This window comes from Spermophilus citellus (assembly GCF_964194105.1).
Source record: "Spermophilus citellus genome assembly, chromosome: 3".
NCBI lineage: Eukaryota > Metazoa > Chordata > Mammalia > Rodentia > Sciuridae > Spermophilus > Spermophilus citellus.
In genome coordinates, this window is record NC_138184.1 from 199,399,214 (window position 1) to 199,415,156 (window position 15,943).

The 15,943-nt window shown below is 36.2% G+C and overlaps 1 protein-coding gene across 1 annotated transcript in view; it reads right to left on the reverse strand.

Annotated features, from left to right (window-relative positions):
* PPP1R9A (protein phosphatase 1 regulatory subunit 9A) overlaps positions 1–15,943 on the reverse strand; it is a 322,192-nt gene that overhangs the window by 22,660 nt on the left and 283,589 nt on the right. The window contains exons 14-15 of the mRNA XM_081284725.1: positions 8,247–8,404; positions 7,440–7,740 (exon numbers count right to left, since the gene is read on the reverse strand). Of these exons, the coding sequence (XP_081140851.1) occupies positions 7,440–7,740; positions 8,247–8,404 (459 nt within the window). The remainder of the gene's footprint in view (positions 1–7,439; positions 7,741–8,246; positions 8,405–15,943) is intronic.

The following is a 15,943-nucleotide window of genomic DNA, read 5'->3' on the forward strand; positions in this document are numbered from 1 at the left end:
ATCCCACTGGAATGAATGAGAGAAGCAAACAAACAAACAAAAAACAAAAACCACTATCACACTGTCCTCTGCTTCAAAGCAGATCTTCCTTTTGTCCTTTCTCTGGCTCCAACTCTTGGTTTGAATGCCTGGGCTCTGTTTTCCATACCTAGCCTTTGGTTTTGTAGCCTCTGAAGAAACTCAACCCACTTTCTCTGTGTTCTCAAAGCTCAGAAGAAAATATCACCTGAGAGTCTAAGAGACTTACAGTGACAGTAAAGGTAAAGTTTTCACTTGCTCACGGCCTTGGACAGGTGAGGGTAGAACACGGGGAAGACTCTTAGACAGAAGCAGCTATAAAAGATATCTTTGAAAGGTCCTTCTTAATAGTTGGGTTGGAACACAACTTGGCTGGCCTCCCATGATGTGGAAGACACCCAAATTTCAGTGCTTGGAGCTGCCTGATCTTTACCTCTTTGAGTTACATGGGCACTCTAATGGGACAGCAGCTGCTGGGGGTTGGGGACACTCCAAAGGATGCCAAAAATCAATCAGAAGAGAGGCCTGCAAATGGTGTTCCATGTCAACTGAGGCACTATTCCACCTGTTTTTGTGTGTGATACCATTCCTTTCTAATTGCCTGTTGGTTTCTGTCTCTAACTTTTAAATTCTTGAATTTTAGGAACTTTCTGGCATGAAGCATAGATAGAACAGGCCTCTTAAGATAGTGTTCAATTAACCTTGCAGGTTAATTTTGCTTACGAGTTTCGTACACTTCAGGAGAAATTTTAAATAGACAACAACATGTATCCTTAAAAAATATGAAGTGCACACACAGTTCTCATTTAGGAGTCTAGCTTCAAAGCTCTTAAGCAGCACAGGACACTGACAAATACGCCAAGGATTTTTAGCAAAGAGCACTTCATATTTTTAGTTAATGGTACTCAGATTACAATAATCAATTCCTTGAAAATGTACATAATGAAATACAAGAGTTAGAAATATGTCGTGTCAAAATCCACTTCTAGCTTAAAATATTTATTATGGATATTTGCATCATTACTCTTTGAGTAACTGAATTAAATAGCCACCAATGTGACATACACACACATAAAAAAATATCCACAGACATGGCACAAATGCCTTCTAAGGTGCTTTTGCTAATGGACATTTAAAAAAGCAGGATTTCAATTTTCTTAATAGAAGCTGAAGAAAATAAAGTGATGAATTCTTCCAGATTAATCCTAAAGCAACTCTTAAAGGCTAGGACTGTGCAAAATTAAAAGAATACTGCCTAATTATTTTCTGAATTACAGGTAGCTGGGAGGTATTTTAATAAGTGAAGAGAGGGCCAGCTGAGAAAATGTACATAGAAATGCTCTTTACCTATTAGTGTTACAGTTATTTGGACATCTTAGGACTAAAAGCCTGATTCTGGCCGTCACAGAACCTGCTGCTAGGCAACCAAACATCACTATCTGACACATTTGCCAAAGTGTGTTCCAAGGAACACTGAAGAGGTAGGGTTAAATTAATCAAATCCACCTTTAATGCACATGAGAACTTCTAATCCATATACAAACCAATACTGGATTGGCCTAGTTTCAGGAAAAGATAAATGTCACATTTTAAAAACTTATTTATTAAGACTTCCATTAGGCTTTTAGAAATTTCTCTAATACTTCTTTAGAAGTCTGAGACCCCAAACTGAGTGGGTTGGCTTTAGGCTTTGGTTATGACAGTCTCCTGTTATAACTACTCAACTCTGCCACTGTGGCCTACAAGTAAGCACATATAGCTTTCATTTCCAAAGGTAATAAATTATATACGGCTAAATCCTGAGGCCTTTTCTTGATCTGCATTGTTCTCAATCTCACTGCAAAAAGATACTTGACTGTCCCTTCTTTTGTGATGGGGACACCCAAATCTACCTTCCTGCCCTGGCCTATCTCCTGAGCTCATGACCTCCAATTTTTTTTTTTTTTTTTAAGAATTAACCATATTTACCCCGTGAAGTCTCTTTTCTTCTTTTCTGTTAATGACAAACCCCATGCTCTGAGGCTAGAAACCCTATGACTAGTTATAACTCACTTTCTTCCCCCTATTATCTTGTCAGCTTACGCTTCAAGGGTTCTTTCATCCTTCTGTCCTGTTATTGACAAGGGTTCTTCTTTATAGCTTATCACCTCTCAGTGTGTCTCATTTAGCCTTCCGATATCTAGTACCCTTTCCTTTTTATTTCTTTGCTCAAAACAAACTTGTGGTTTCCTAGTAATCTGGAGGTATTTCTGATTTAAATTTTAGAGCTATAGACTTAACCTACTACCTGTTCACTCTGATGCTCAACAATTCCCCTGCATAAACAAACTGCTTCAGCCAGCTGGGATAGCACCATCCTTCTCATGCAGGTTATGTCGTTGTGTCTGTCTCTGTGAATGTCCACTCTGCCTTTCATGCCCTCCTTACCTGACCTTTCTTTCTTTCTTTCTTCTTCTTTTAAAGTCTTTCAATGGTTACTTTAGTTGCATTTTATTTGTCAAGTTTTATTTACCAAGCTTAGCTGGACGTCACCTCTCTCTCCTCTAAGCAATGATATAGTTTTACCATATTTATCGGTACAGAGGCCTAGTCTAATATTTTAATAAGAAGTGAATCCTGCAAAGTTTTTAGAAAGCTAAATACTATTTACCATATATTAATTCAATGAAGATTTTTAAAGGCATGCTGTGTCAGGCAATGTGCTACTAACTATATAAGCTTAGAATAATAATCTCTAGTATTTAAAAGCAGAAAACTGATAGTGTTTAATTTACTTAACTTTGATTGGTCAAAGGTCCATTGCTATGCAAGCCTAGAGACAAAAATTTTATTATTAGGGTGCTTATATAAGAGGAATAAGGAAAGTATTTTTATGGCTCCTATTGCCGTAAAATCCTGTTATACAGACCTCTAGGGAAAAAAAAATCTTTACTTCCTCTAATTTAACTGACATTCTGTTAGAGACTTATCATTAAGCTAGTTATAATGGGACTCTTTCTATCCCAGTGTTTCTATGGTCCCTCAAATTTGAGGAAAAATGATGACATGCCATTGTGGTACTGACAAAAATTTAAGAAAAACCCAACTCCAGTTTGAGCATATTGAGAATATTATTTAAAAATTCTAAATAAATGGCAACCAGTGACTAAGCCATCTTCAGAGTTTATCCAGCAATGTGGAGTGGAAAGATACTTCTAGACTAGGAATCAAGAAGATTTTTCTATAATGAGACAGGGAGTAAGTATTTTATGTTGGTGAGATACACAGTCTCTGTCATAACCACTCAACTCTGCCACTGTGGCCTGGAAGTAAGCATATGTAGCTGGAAGAGTATGGCTGCATTATAATAAATCTTCATTCACAAACCAGGAAGTGGCAGGGCTCTGCTTATGGATCCTGTCCTAGACAGCTGCATTAGTAGTCTGGAGTATGATAGTACTTCATCCAGAAAATTACTAAATATCATTTACAGGTCATATTCTCTTAGGGACCAAAAATGCAAGGATTAATATGTGAGGCAATTTTGGCTCACACTGATTGCTAAATCACTTACTGCACATAAGGTGATGGAGGCAGAAGTAGCAGTGAAAAATTCTCTGAAATCACAGAGAAAAGAATAATGTACTCTGCCTGGAAATGGAGTGACTGGGCCTAAGACTTCATTAATGAGGTGAGAATTAAACTGGGTTTTGAAGAAGGATCTGGATTTTCCTGGAGTGTGGTGTTAGATGAGATTGTAAGCATGAGATCCAGTTTGTCCCTGTGAACATCATTAAGTCCTTTTTTAGTTTCTTCACTGATGAACTAATGAATTGTAAGAACCACACACATAAACATACACCAAGAGGGAAACCATAGGTTAACCATACCTAATCTCTCTTGAGTCATGTCAAATGAACATGGAAGGCACAGGAAACTCTTTGAGGCTGGAAACTTATATCAAGGTAATGAGAGAATGTGAAGTTTTGACACAGCTTGAGTCCAGGTCAGAATAGCAGACCAGTTTCACATAGCAAGGAGAACAAGGGTTTTATAGAACATTATCCCACTCTGTTAATCAATGCTGCATCAGCCTCTGCAACATCCTAACAAAAGGAACACAGGATTTCCCTAAAGTCTGAATGACACCAAGGTCTATTTTTTGGAAACTAGGTGGGAGGGCTGTGGGAGAGCTGCAGGCTAGTGGTGCTTATAGTGAAACAAGCAGGTCACCAGCATGCTCATAGGCCAATGGCCATGATCTGTGTCCACAGTAAACTTGACTCTAATTTTATGTTCACTGAGCAACTTTCTGAACCTACCAACTAGACAAGACAGAACAAAACAAATAAAGGATGTTTATTAATAAGTCACCTGATCTTCCTAAAGTAAATCAGCCTTCTGCTCTGGGAATCAGTGTTTTATAGGTTTGAACAGCATGAATCAGTCACCCTGAGCTTGAGTGAAGCTGGGTATATTATTGGGATTCTGGATTTAGAAAACTGAGGTCAGACCCTTAACTCCCCAAGGCACTGTCTGGCAACAGGACTATGTCTGAGTCAGTGGCTGAATGGTTTCCCTCTTTGACACTGTTCAAGTGTGGAAAGACAAGAAGCACAGTGTCTTCCAGTTGTTGCCAGTGGTGGTCAGTGGGGGTTCATAGAAGCAAGGTCACCAGAGGAGCAAGCTAGCAGGAGGTTCCAGAATAGAAAGGGTTGGGGAGGGGAAGTGGAAGGGGGAGGAGGGGAGGAGATGACAGCAGACAGACTGTCTCTAGTAGGCACACTCCTTGAGGGAAAGGACAGAATCCTGTTTGTTTCTGTATATTCAGCTTCACCATGAAGTCTGACACAGCCAGTACTCAGCAACTGCTGAGTGAACACTTGAATAACTGGATTAACGTCAAATGAACATGGAGGCACAGAAAACTCTTTTGAGGCTGGAAACTTGTATCTAGGTTATGAGAGAATGGGAGGCTTTGACACTGCTTTCATCTATCCACCATTAGTACCTAGCAATGGTCACCATACCAGTCACTGACTATTTATAAAGTTAGTATTTTATCAAAGTTCAATTCACTGCGCCTGCTTTGTTATATATAACTCTGACCAGCCCAGCAGAACTGAAAATGAGAAAGCCCAAGTACTTGGTCTCTGGAAAAGAGAGACTTCCCACCTCTTGTCTTTTGTCCTGCTAAATTCCAAAGGAAGAAAGGGAGGCATCAGAGGTGAGGTGAAATTCTCATATTTTACTGCTATGCTACTGCTAAAGGACCCTAAAGCACAATTCATATCCAGGGATTACTTGTCCAATCTGAGAGGAAATATCTACTAACCTCAAAGAATCATAAATAACTTAGAAGTGAAAGGCAGAGATAAATAATCTAGACAGGGCTTAACTACTTATAAAAATCTTTGGGTGAGATTTCATGTGTTATTATGATGTGATTTCCCTCAGATAGCAAGCCATATCTTATAAATTCACACAGTGGATCTCAAATTATTAACTATTAGCTCCAAAGGATGTTCATCTGCTATTTTGCCTTTTTATGGATCAGAGTCTATACATATCTTTTTTGAAAAGATAATAGTGAGCTTGCTACAATTGTATCTCTATGAAAGTGCTACCAAACCCCATATTTTGGGTTAATTAATAAAAATTTCTGGAGTCTTTAATTCTTTTGATAGTAGGCCTGCATCACAGTCAACTGACCACTGCTTTAACAGGTTCCACTGGTACTCTGTACTCCCTAATACTCAAGTATTGCCTCCTTCAAGAAGAGCTGAAGTTAGGAAAAGTATGTAAAAGAAAACTGCAGCAGCTCACAGGTTCAGGAAAGGGAACCAAGGAGAAAAAAATTAGGAATAACAATTGAATACTGACCAAAAGTTATGAAGAAGTGTGAGCTCTACAGGCACCTGTATTTCTATGTTTACAAAATGTTTGTGGAAAGATTACAATTTCTGATCTGGTGGAGAAAAATTAGTAGAGTTTTAAAAACTGTGGTGATGCATAATCATACCTGTAGTGTATGAGTGTCTCACACTGTTACCAGCACTGACTGATCAAATTTCAGTCTGAAGATGTTAGCATTCTGACAAATTTTTGTAATTAGATATGTAATTTAAATGATCATGTCTTGATCATTAGTGAGGTTGATTATCTTTTCATATCTTATAAATAATGTGCATTTTATCTTCAAGGATTTAACAGTTTCTATCATTAGCTTATTTTTTACATTTAAAAAATCAGTTCTTTGGAACTACTTGTATATTAAAGATAAAGTCCAGCCATTACCTTTGTATGTGAAGTTTTTTTTGTTGTTGTTTATTGACTGCAGAAGTTGAGAGTACTTATAAAATAGGCAGAGAATATAAGAAAACATCATTAAAACAAAACACCCATTTGTCACCTAGCCTGATGAACTGCAGTTGACAAGAATGGGGTCCCTGGCACATCCCTCCCAAGGACCACTCCTGCCATTCCCATTTGGGACCTCAAAAGTTTGTTTGTATAGTGATGTGGTCAGGCGAGAAGGGCACACAGCTAGTCACTGGGGTGAGGGGTGGAACCCCAGAATCTGATGACCTAAATAGTTTTAACTTTATGTAAATAAAACTATATATATATATATTCCAGAGATTCATCCCTATTGTTATATTTCAGTGTATTTTATTCATTTACATATGTCAAAAAGTATTTGAATGTGTATATGTAGATTTCTTTTCAAATGTGAAAGATAATACAACCAAATTTACTTAGTTTACTTTAAATAAAAACATCAGAACAGAAAGGAGAATAAACCTATGCCTTATACCTCTGAACATTGGTTAGCTTGTTTAATCAATAATTTATTGTTTCTATAAAGTAAAATATATAATTAAAAAGACAAAAGTCTATTAATGCTGCTATAAAATTTTGGTGTAATTCTAAGAGCCTATTTTAAAATTTAATTTATTTGACCAGCCTCCCTGTGTTATCTTTATCACAGCTATTCTATTACACTCACTGTAATATAAATTGTTATTACGAAAAGCATTTGGAATAAAAATCAATCAATGGGTTGTGACCTACATCACTTTGATCTTCAATATATATTATTTTTTCTCTGTGATGATGTTAGTGTTTATTGAAACTATGAGCTGCTATTCTACATAATCTTTAGAAGGTCATTCAAAGACTTTCCTTCAATAATAAACTTGTAGAGAGCAAAAGGAATAAAAACTCTAAATGAACAGGAAAAGATTAAAACAAATAACACAAAATACATGGGAGTGGAGATTGCTCTTATCCCATAAGGTAAAAGGAAAGTAATATTATTAGCTGTGAGAAGACAAAGGACTTATGACTATGAGACAAGTAATTTTTAAACTGCACAAATTGGAGTGTTGGCTAAGTCACACAAAGCAAAAGCAGAACAACAACAACAAAATTAACAATACCTTTTTCTCGTAATATTTTCTTTCTGGTAGCTTGATGGGGGCAAGGAGGTTCTTCCATATCATGATCAGATTTTGAAGGAGAGGAAAGCGAAGTGTCTCCCCCAACAGAGGAGAAAGGCCCCCTTTCTGGGTGCAGCGGTCCTTCTTGAAACTCTGCTATGTGGTCAGGCGAGAAGGGCACATGGCTAGCCACTGGAGTGAGGGGTGGAACCCCAGAATCTGATTCTGGAGAAGAAGTTCTCAGACCCTTGGGCGGAACTGATTTGGTAATATGCATGAGGTTATAGAGACTGTTTGAAGGCTGTTGGTATAAGAGATTATACAGGAGGTTATGCCACTGTGATCAGTTCTATGCAATACTTACTTTGAAATAAGACCAACCTTTTTTTAGTGAATACCCATGAAAAGGAATATTTGTTTGTTGGTTAACCAAAAGGAAGGCATCGTTCATAACAATTCACCATATTAATGCTGAATCTACACAAATACCCAAAACATACAGAAACAATTACTTATACACTCATTATTTCCTACTAGGTAAAACTAACAGCTGAATATCAAAAGCACCATCATGAAATATGACAATATGGATAACATTCATGGCTAGTTTGATGAATGAATAGAGAAAAAAGTTTGAATTATGATAATATAAGAAGTTGTGTAAATTCAGGAGACAAAGACAGGAGCTATTCCAGTTGTTTCCAGCTAGGGCATAGATTCTGGTTGCAAAAGAACCATTATCTTCAGTAAGCTATAGGAATTATGAAAGAGTCTAGCACAAGTCTGAGAACTGTCAAGGATACCCACCTTTCGCTCTAGACTGTCCTCCCCATCTGTTGAACTGACGCTATCATAGAGTCTTGTCCTTGTGGGCCTCTGCCGCCTGTTCTTCACGGAAAGCTGGGCTCGAGTTTTTAGGACCTTTGAATCCAAGCGTTCTGTTTCTGGGACTGCTTCGTTCAAGTCTAAGAAAAGAACGATGCAAAATAATTAGTGAGAGAAACCTTTGGAAAAGATAGACAACAGACACTGAAAACAAAATATCAAGCTTATCAATAACACCAGGAAAGAGGTGATAACTATTACAGCCTGATAGCCCACAGATAACAAAGAAATTAGTAGGGTTTAGGAGAAATTGAGAAACCAACACTAAAGATGACCAAGGCAATAATGAAAATCAAACATCCCAAGAGCATAACATTTTCCTACAACATAATTATAAAAAGCACTGATTTGCATTCATTTACATGTATGCATGTTGGAGTGTTTGTAGTCACAGTTACCAGGTGAAAGTGTATCAAAGTGGGTAGATCTTAAAAATCCTAAAGATAAAAAAGTGAGGTTGCAAAGATCATGTGTGGGCAATAGCAGGTGACCATGGGCATGAATTTTCTATTCCAAATTTCTGATAGGCTGTATCACTTTGGTCTTAATATATTTTTCTACCCCAGTTCTGAAACCTAACTTGTTTCTCTTTGAATGCTGTAGAAAGATCAGAACAGAATTACAGAATTGATTTAACCAGAAAATTTAAGATAGTTGAAGAAATAAAACCAGATCTGGCCACATGAATAAAAATTAAACAACCGTAAGTACTAGCATTATGGATGCAGTAGGAAAAACATTTTCTTTTCTTTCATCAACTTCTAAGTTTATATTCTAGGTTATTTGTCTATGTTTCTGTTTCATTTCTTTTTCTGAATACTTTCTCTCTTCAACAGAAACTCTGCTGGTTTTCCAGGAAAATGTTTGTCTTTAAATAAAAATACTCCAAGGGGAGAGGGAGGAAAAGGGGAGGCAGGGAGGAGGAGGAAAACAAAGAAGTGGGAGAGAGAGAAAGCGGAACAGAAAGACAATGAAGTAATAAAAGAAGAGTCCAGTGGGTCCTCATTAGTCTGTCTCTTACCACCTTTAATTGTGCCACCTAGACTTTAATCAGGACATGGAAATTAATATTCTAAAGAGGACAAGGAAACTTTACTCATGAACATATCTAGGTATTAGTTTCAGAAAGCATATTTTGCCCGCATTTATTTGGAATGTTACTATTTCTTACATCTGCATATGGAATCACTCCTTCAAAATAAAGTATTTTGATCTTTAATACTATTTAATCTTTTCAGGATGGCAATCATCAAATGAAATCAGATTCAAGGAATTAGTAACTAAATGCTTCTGGATTCAAATTATTAAAAATAAGAAAAAACCTGAGTTCTAGAAAACATATGCAAAGGTATTAACAGAATAAAACAAATTCTTCCGGTAACATTAGCCCAGGTAATTCCTTTTATAGCATTATTATAAAGATGTGTTCTAATTACACAATAAAACTAAAACATGGAAGGATCTCATGTTGTGTCTCTTATTCATGAAATGGAGTATTTGGCATACGGTTCTAACAAATACAAGTAAATATATTTTTACCCAGAAGATATATCCATCAAATGACAACATTTACACAAGGTTTTGACTATTCATTTCCTTTACTTGAATAAAAAAAGAGTAATCAGAAAAGTCAGACCATGCAAGTATACATAAAGAACAACTAGATATTTTCTAATTAGTATTCTCTTTACTTTTTTACATGCCAATGGAGAAAAAATAATCTCCTTGATCACTTTAATTTCCTCCTTCCAATAAAATCTATATTCACAGCTGCCCATTAAGAGTTCATTAGTTGTGATAATTGGGAGAAAGTCAACCTTGCAAGCTCTGTTTACATATAAAATGCAGAACATCACATAGAAGAAAGCAATAATATAATTAGAAAAGCTGCAGTACATGCTCGTTTTACATCTTTTCTGTCTCATATTTGGATTGTATGATCTACAATACAAAATACTGTCACATTCTTCACCTCATTTGTTTCTCATTACAGCTTTGTGAAACAGAATGCAAGTGGATATTTTCCACTCCCAAAGCTGAGAAAACCAGAGTAGCTTACCCTTCTCTACAAAGCTAGCTGAGCAGCCATGATGATTATGGTATCTTGACTCCCATGCTACTGGCTACCCACTCCAATTTAGCTAATGTTGAAAGGTTACTACTGTTAAGATTTTAATGCCACCAGAGTCCACTATTTTAAGTTTTAAAATCATAAAAGATGTGACTAATTTAGGAAACTCAGATCTTTCACAGTCTACATATGAATATTGCCATTTATCTTTCATATATTTATTAGGAAAAAAAGAAAGATATGTTGAGAACTAAACAACAAACTACTTCTCAGATGATTTCATGTCTGGTTGGTTTGATAACTAGTTACTTGGTGATAGACCCAAGGAAGAAGTCTGTCTCATTTTTGTAAACATGGTTCCTTTTGCAATGGATTTCTGACCCTAGAGGACCCAGCAGAACACCCACATCCAAGACTGCAGTAGCTGCTCCATCACTAGCTACTGAACAAATAAAATGAGGAGAAATGAAAATGTCTTATTAGCAGGACTTAAGATTGCCGAGAATCTACTCTAAGATTCCAAGTTCTACTAATATTCAGTAATTTCCCTGGTACTGCTTTTAGACAACTCAAAATGGCAGTATGGTATATTTGCTTTAACATCAGTTGACCAGGTGCAAACTGCTTGAGCGCACTCACAAAATTATGTCTATTAGTGATATGTTTAGCTGGCATCTGAAAAGCATGCCTTAAACCCATTATAACACATTGCATGCACTTACCAGTTTTTGAGAGTCTGAAAGCAAATATCAGAGCCACTTTAGAGCAGTGATTGTGGATTACAAGCCAGTAATTTATATTCCATTCTGATTTTTTTTTTCTTTTTGAGAACCAGAAAAATGAAATGGTGCTGAGAACTTTGACTTCAACAGCACTTATACCAGAATGAAGCTGGAAGGAGCACTATCCATAAGATGCATAGACAAAAGACACTGTAAGTAACATTCTAATGAGTATTAGAAGAGATATGTGTAGATGGGAGGAAAATGCACGAGACTTATGTTGCTGGGTAACCAGAAGTGTGATCTGTCTATCTTTTGCCACCATGAAATATAAGAACCAGAATGTTACACCTCAAGAGAACATTGGGATTCTGGTCCAAGCTTATTCTTCACGTAAGAAAACTGAGGCTCAGAGAAGGCTACTCGTGTACAACTTGTACCTTAAGTTATCTATGGAAGAGACTGGAAAGTGATCATGCATAGAAACCTATGCTCTTTCTGGGGGGTCATTCTTACATATGGAAATAAACTACACATTCTTCTGCTTTCCTTGAATTCTCTTTTTGGTTTTATGTTCTGAAGAAAAATACACGTCAGGGACTAACTATGTAAACTCACAGAATTATATAGCAACAGGAAAGAAAAAAAAAACCCAGGGATTTTATTTGGCTTTGTATTTATCAAAGGAATAAAATTCTTATTAAAAAACATTAGCTGTCAGTTTTGGAGATGGCAGTGTGACAGGAGAAATACAACAGGCTCAATATTTCTAAGTTAAATGCTGCTAGATGTAGCCATGTTACTCATTGTCACTCATTCCCTAGAGAAAGATCTTAATCAATAATACAACACTGCTTCCCCAAATGCAAGACCTCAGTTTTTCCCTTCTTTCTCTGCAATATACCTTGTTCTGTTGTCCATGAGGGTCAAGAGAAAAATTTCCTTTTCCTCCTCTGATTTCTTATTTATTCTATATTTCATATCCTCTAGTCAGTTAAATAACCTGCCTTTGACTCAAATACAGCTAGAAATACAAAAGAGGAGCACACTCAAGTGATCAATAGGTACAGGCAAATACATTCTGAGGAGATATCCAGGAGTTAATGATGGAGCAGTTTGTGTGGGCAGGACCTCACTTACCTGCAGTTTTTAGAATAGTTTCAAATTGGAGTCTTTAAAAGAATTTAATGGATTTGATTATGATTTTAGCAGCTGTTATGAAAAATGCTCTATGAAATTAGGATGTTATATATCATATTACACAGAGACTAGTTCCCTACAGTAATACTGTGAGTCATTCAGTTTTTTTCACTGGATTGACGTTATTTTTGACGTAAATGGAATGTTGCCCAAGGATCAGATACAGGCAGCAAAGGAACCAGGGGAATGGAGAAGCATAACAATGGGGTCTGCTCCACATTCATATGTGCATTATTCCCCTCAAAAACAGTCATACCTCACTTATGCTGCTGTCAACTGAAAAGTGGAGCATAATGAGGCACTCAGTGCCATTTTAAAACTTGAACAGTATCTGCATATTATTCACAGTCACTGCAAGTTCTAAAAGATGGGCCCACTGGGATTTGGGTTGATGCGTATTGCATTCAGGAGGTAGGTTTATGAAACTCACAGAGACAGTGTAAAATGGTTACTCTGAGAGTAGACCTGGAGTTAGTCTTCCTGGAATAGAATCCAGAACAAGCATCTCTACCACAAAATTGGGCAATTTACCTAACTTCTCAGAGGTCCCTCAGGATCCTCAACTGCAAACCTGAATGATAATAGCATAACATAATCACTGCATTGTTATGAAGATTAAATGCATTAATAGATCTGAGTGCTTAGAAGAGTGACTACTACATAATAAGCACTCAAATGTCTTTATTTTTTGACATACAGAGATTAGCAAGTCACTGAGTAAAGCAAGTTGTAAAACAACATGTATCATTCATTTAAAATATTCAGAAAACAGTAACATTAAAGATTATACATTTCCTAATGGTAAATAGTTGCTTAGAAAAACTGTAAAGACACACTTCCTACCAGACTATTAGATTAGGGGATGTCGGTCAATAGGTACTTTAATCTTATGTGTAATGTGAATTTTTTTCATATTATATATTTTATGTAATCTTATGCATTTATATATTACTTTTATACTTAGAATTAATTTAAAAAGGGGAAAAAACCCCAACATATTTGGTATATTTTCTTTTAGACACATCTTAATTCCATTTTAATTTGATTAGCTCTGCTGTTTCAGGACTTAAGATTTCCAGATGTTCATTCGAGCCCTGGGAACCCTGTAGAAATCTGTGTGACTATAAGTCCTCCCTCCACAAGAAAGCTGCTCCTATGTTACATCCATGGTGATTTGTTTCCCTGACTGGACACCATACTGACTGCCAGATGATTCAAATAAGGCCCTATGGCTTGCCTTCCAGTTACTACTTTGTTTTAGCATTGTATGGGGAAGATGGACTGAATCAAATATGATAATTTGAGACCAAGTTCCATAACTTCCACCCCTGACAGCACTTTTGTTAGGAATCTGCCTATGGCGTTCACTTTGAATTCTATTAATAGTTGGTTTTCTTTATATAAGGGCTGATCAATTTTGTGCCCCAAGTAGTATTTATAAAATTTCTAGGAAACTGATTTCTTGCCATTTCAGAACTAATAGAAGATTATGACTATTTTCTAATCTCTTAAGTTTGAATTTATTGTTGTATAAATTACATGTCATTTGAGAATCACTGAAAGAATATTAAGTGATTCATTTTTACTTCTGTATACATACAATCTTGAAACTATCTATATGGCCTTTGAAATATAACTTTGCTATTTGTTTTAGTGTAGTGCTTTCTTGATGCAGCCAAACAGCTAACTTAGCCTTCTTTAGGTTAAGATCATTCTATACTCCCATACTCAATGTGCAAAGTCCAAATTCTGCTGTTTATATTCCAGGAATGGCTTTTCAGCAATGCCACCAGACTATTAGAGAGGTAGTGGTTGCCCGTCATAAGAGAATACATGAGATATCTTAAACTCAATCAAATGTCTTTTGAAACTCTAGGAAGAGTGACATTGAGAATTTGGAAGATAAAGAATTTGGATTCAGATGAAAGAGAAAGACATTTAAACATCTCAGGATTCTTTCACTGTCAGCTGTTTGTGGAATCTGATAGAAGAGATCTTCGTAGCCTAAAAGCCAAAGGAAATGTAATATCTACTCAAATGACAAACTGGCTGTAGACAGACTTTTCTGAGTAGAACCATGAGGTCGTGGGTACAAGCTGGATCTGGAGAGGAAGGACACGTGAAAGTTCTTGTCTTCACACTGCAGTGTCTGTGACACAACAACAATAAACATCTGAGTTTTCATTTACAGTTTCCTTCAGGACTCTAATCAGTTTCTCAGCCAAAATCTGTGTATATCTGTGACCATATACATGTTAATTAAGTAGGTAACCTCCAGAATTACATAATGTGATTTAATCAATTACTTGATCAGTACAGGGGAATCAGATTTTATGGCGTTAGGAGAAAGTACACTCAGTTGCCTGAGATGAGAGTTGTTTTGCTAAATGGGAAAGTTATCTTTCAACCATGAGAAGATTGGGTTATGAGCAGCATTAGAAAATTTAGGATTCATAAGCCAGGCACGATGGTGCACACCTGTAATCCCAGCAACATGGGAGGCAGAGGCAGGAAGATTGTAAATTGGCGAGCAACCTCAGAAGCTTAGCAATACTCTGTCTCACAATTAAAAAAATAAATAAAAGAGGCTGGATATGTAGCTCAGAGGTAGAGTGCCCCAGGGGTTCAATCCCCAGTATTGCTCAACAACAACAACAACAACAACAAAAAAAAAAAAAAAAAAAAAAAAAAAAAAGAAAGAAAAGAAAAAGAAAAAGAAAGAGAAAGAAGAAAACTTAGGGTTCACAATGCTTATAAAATACACTTAGAATCAACGCATAAAAATTTCTTAAGTACTTTAGAAGACTGTCAGTTTGTCAATAATAGTACTTAAATTGGAAATCAAATATGAAAAATTCACAAATGTAATTTTAAATGCCTAGAGATGTTTAGCTAACTTTGTAAACAGGAACTAAATATGGTTTAAAATCCCTTAAAAAATGACTTGCAAGCCAAATTTAAAAATTTTAAAAACTAGGTTTTGATATTGCAACTTGAATAAATCAAATATTAATTTTAAACCAAAGCAAATACCTGATTGAATTTCCAAAACCTCCTTGGTATCATGAATAAAATTCACAATCAACATAGTTCCCAGTGTACCTACATTCTAATGTTTCTTAAATTTCCTTGCAAGGATTTATTTCCTATAGATCTTGGCATAATTACTGCACACTACTTAAGCAAATTACTTTATGTCCACCTAAAAGAACTCAATCATAACTTGATGTTAGTCCCTGCATTAACAGAAAAAGCCCCAAGGATCTTTACACTGTAATTATAGAACCAGTATGGTTGGCACATTTTTTCAGAACTATATACACAGGAGAATTTTCTGGTCCTGACTCCAGAAATAGTAACTCATCTGTTCTCATTTTAATTTTACAAATGCTTCAACCTCTGTGACTGACCATGTTTCCCTCTTGGCTGTTAGATATCTTAAGTGAAACATGTGGAGTCCTGGGCAACACTTCATATACAAACCATCTCCTTCCTATTTTTAGATCCTTCTACCCTGATTTCTCAGCCTGTTCTTTTAGTCAATTTCACCTTAACATAACTAAGAATTATCTTCCAATCTATGTAATTATAATTCCTTGGTGAACTGGACCATATAGTTAAATGTT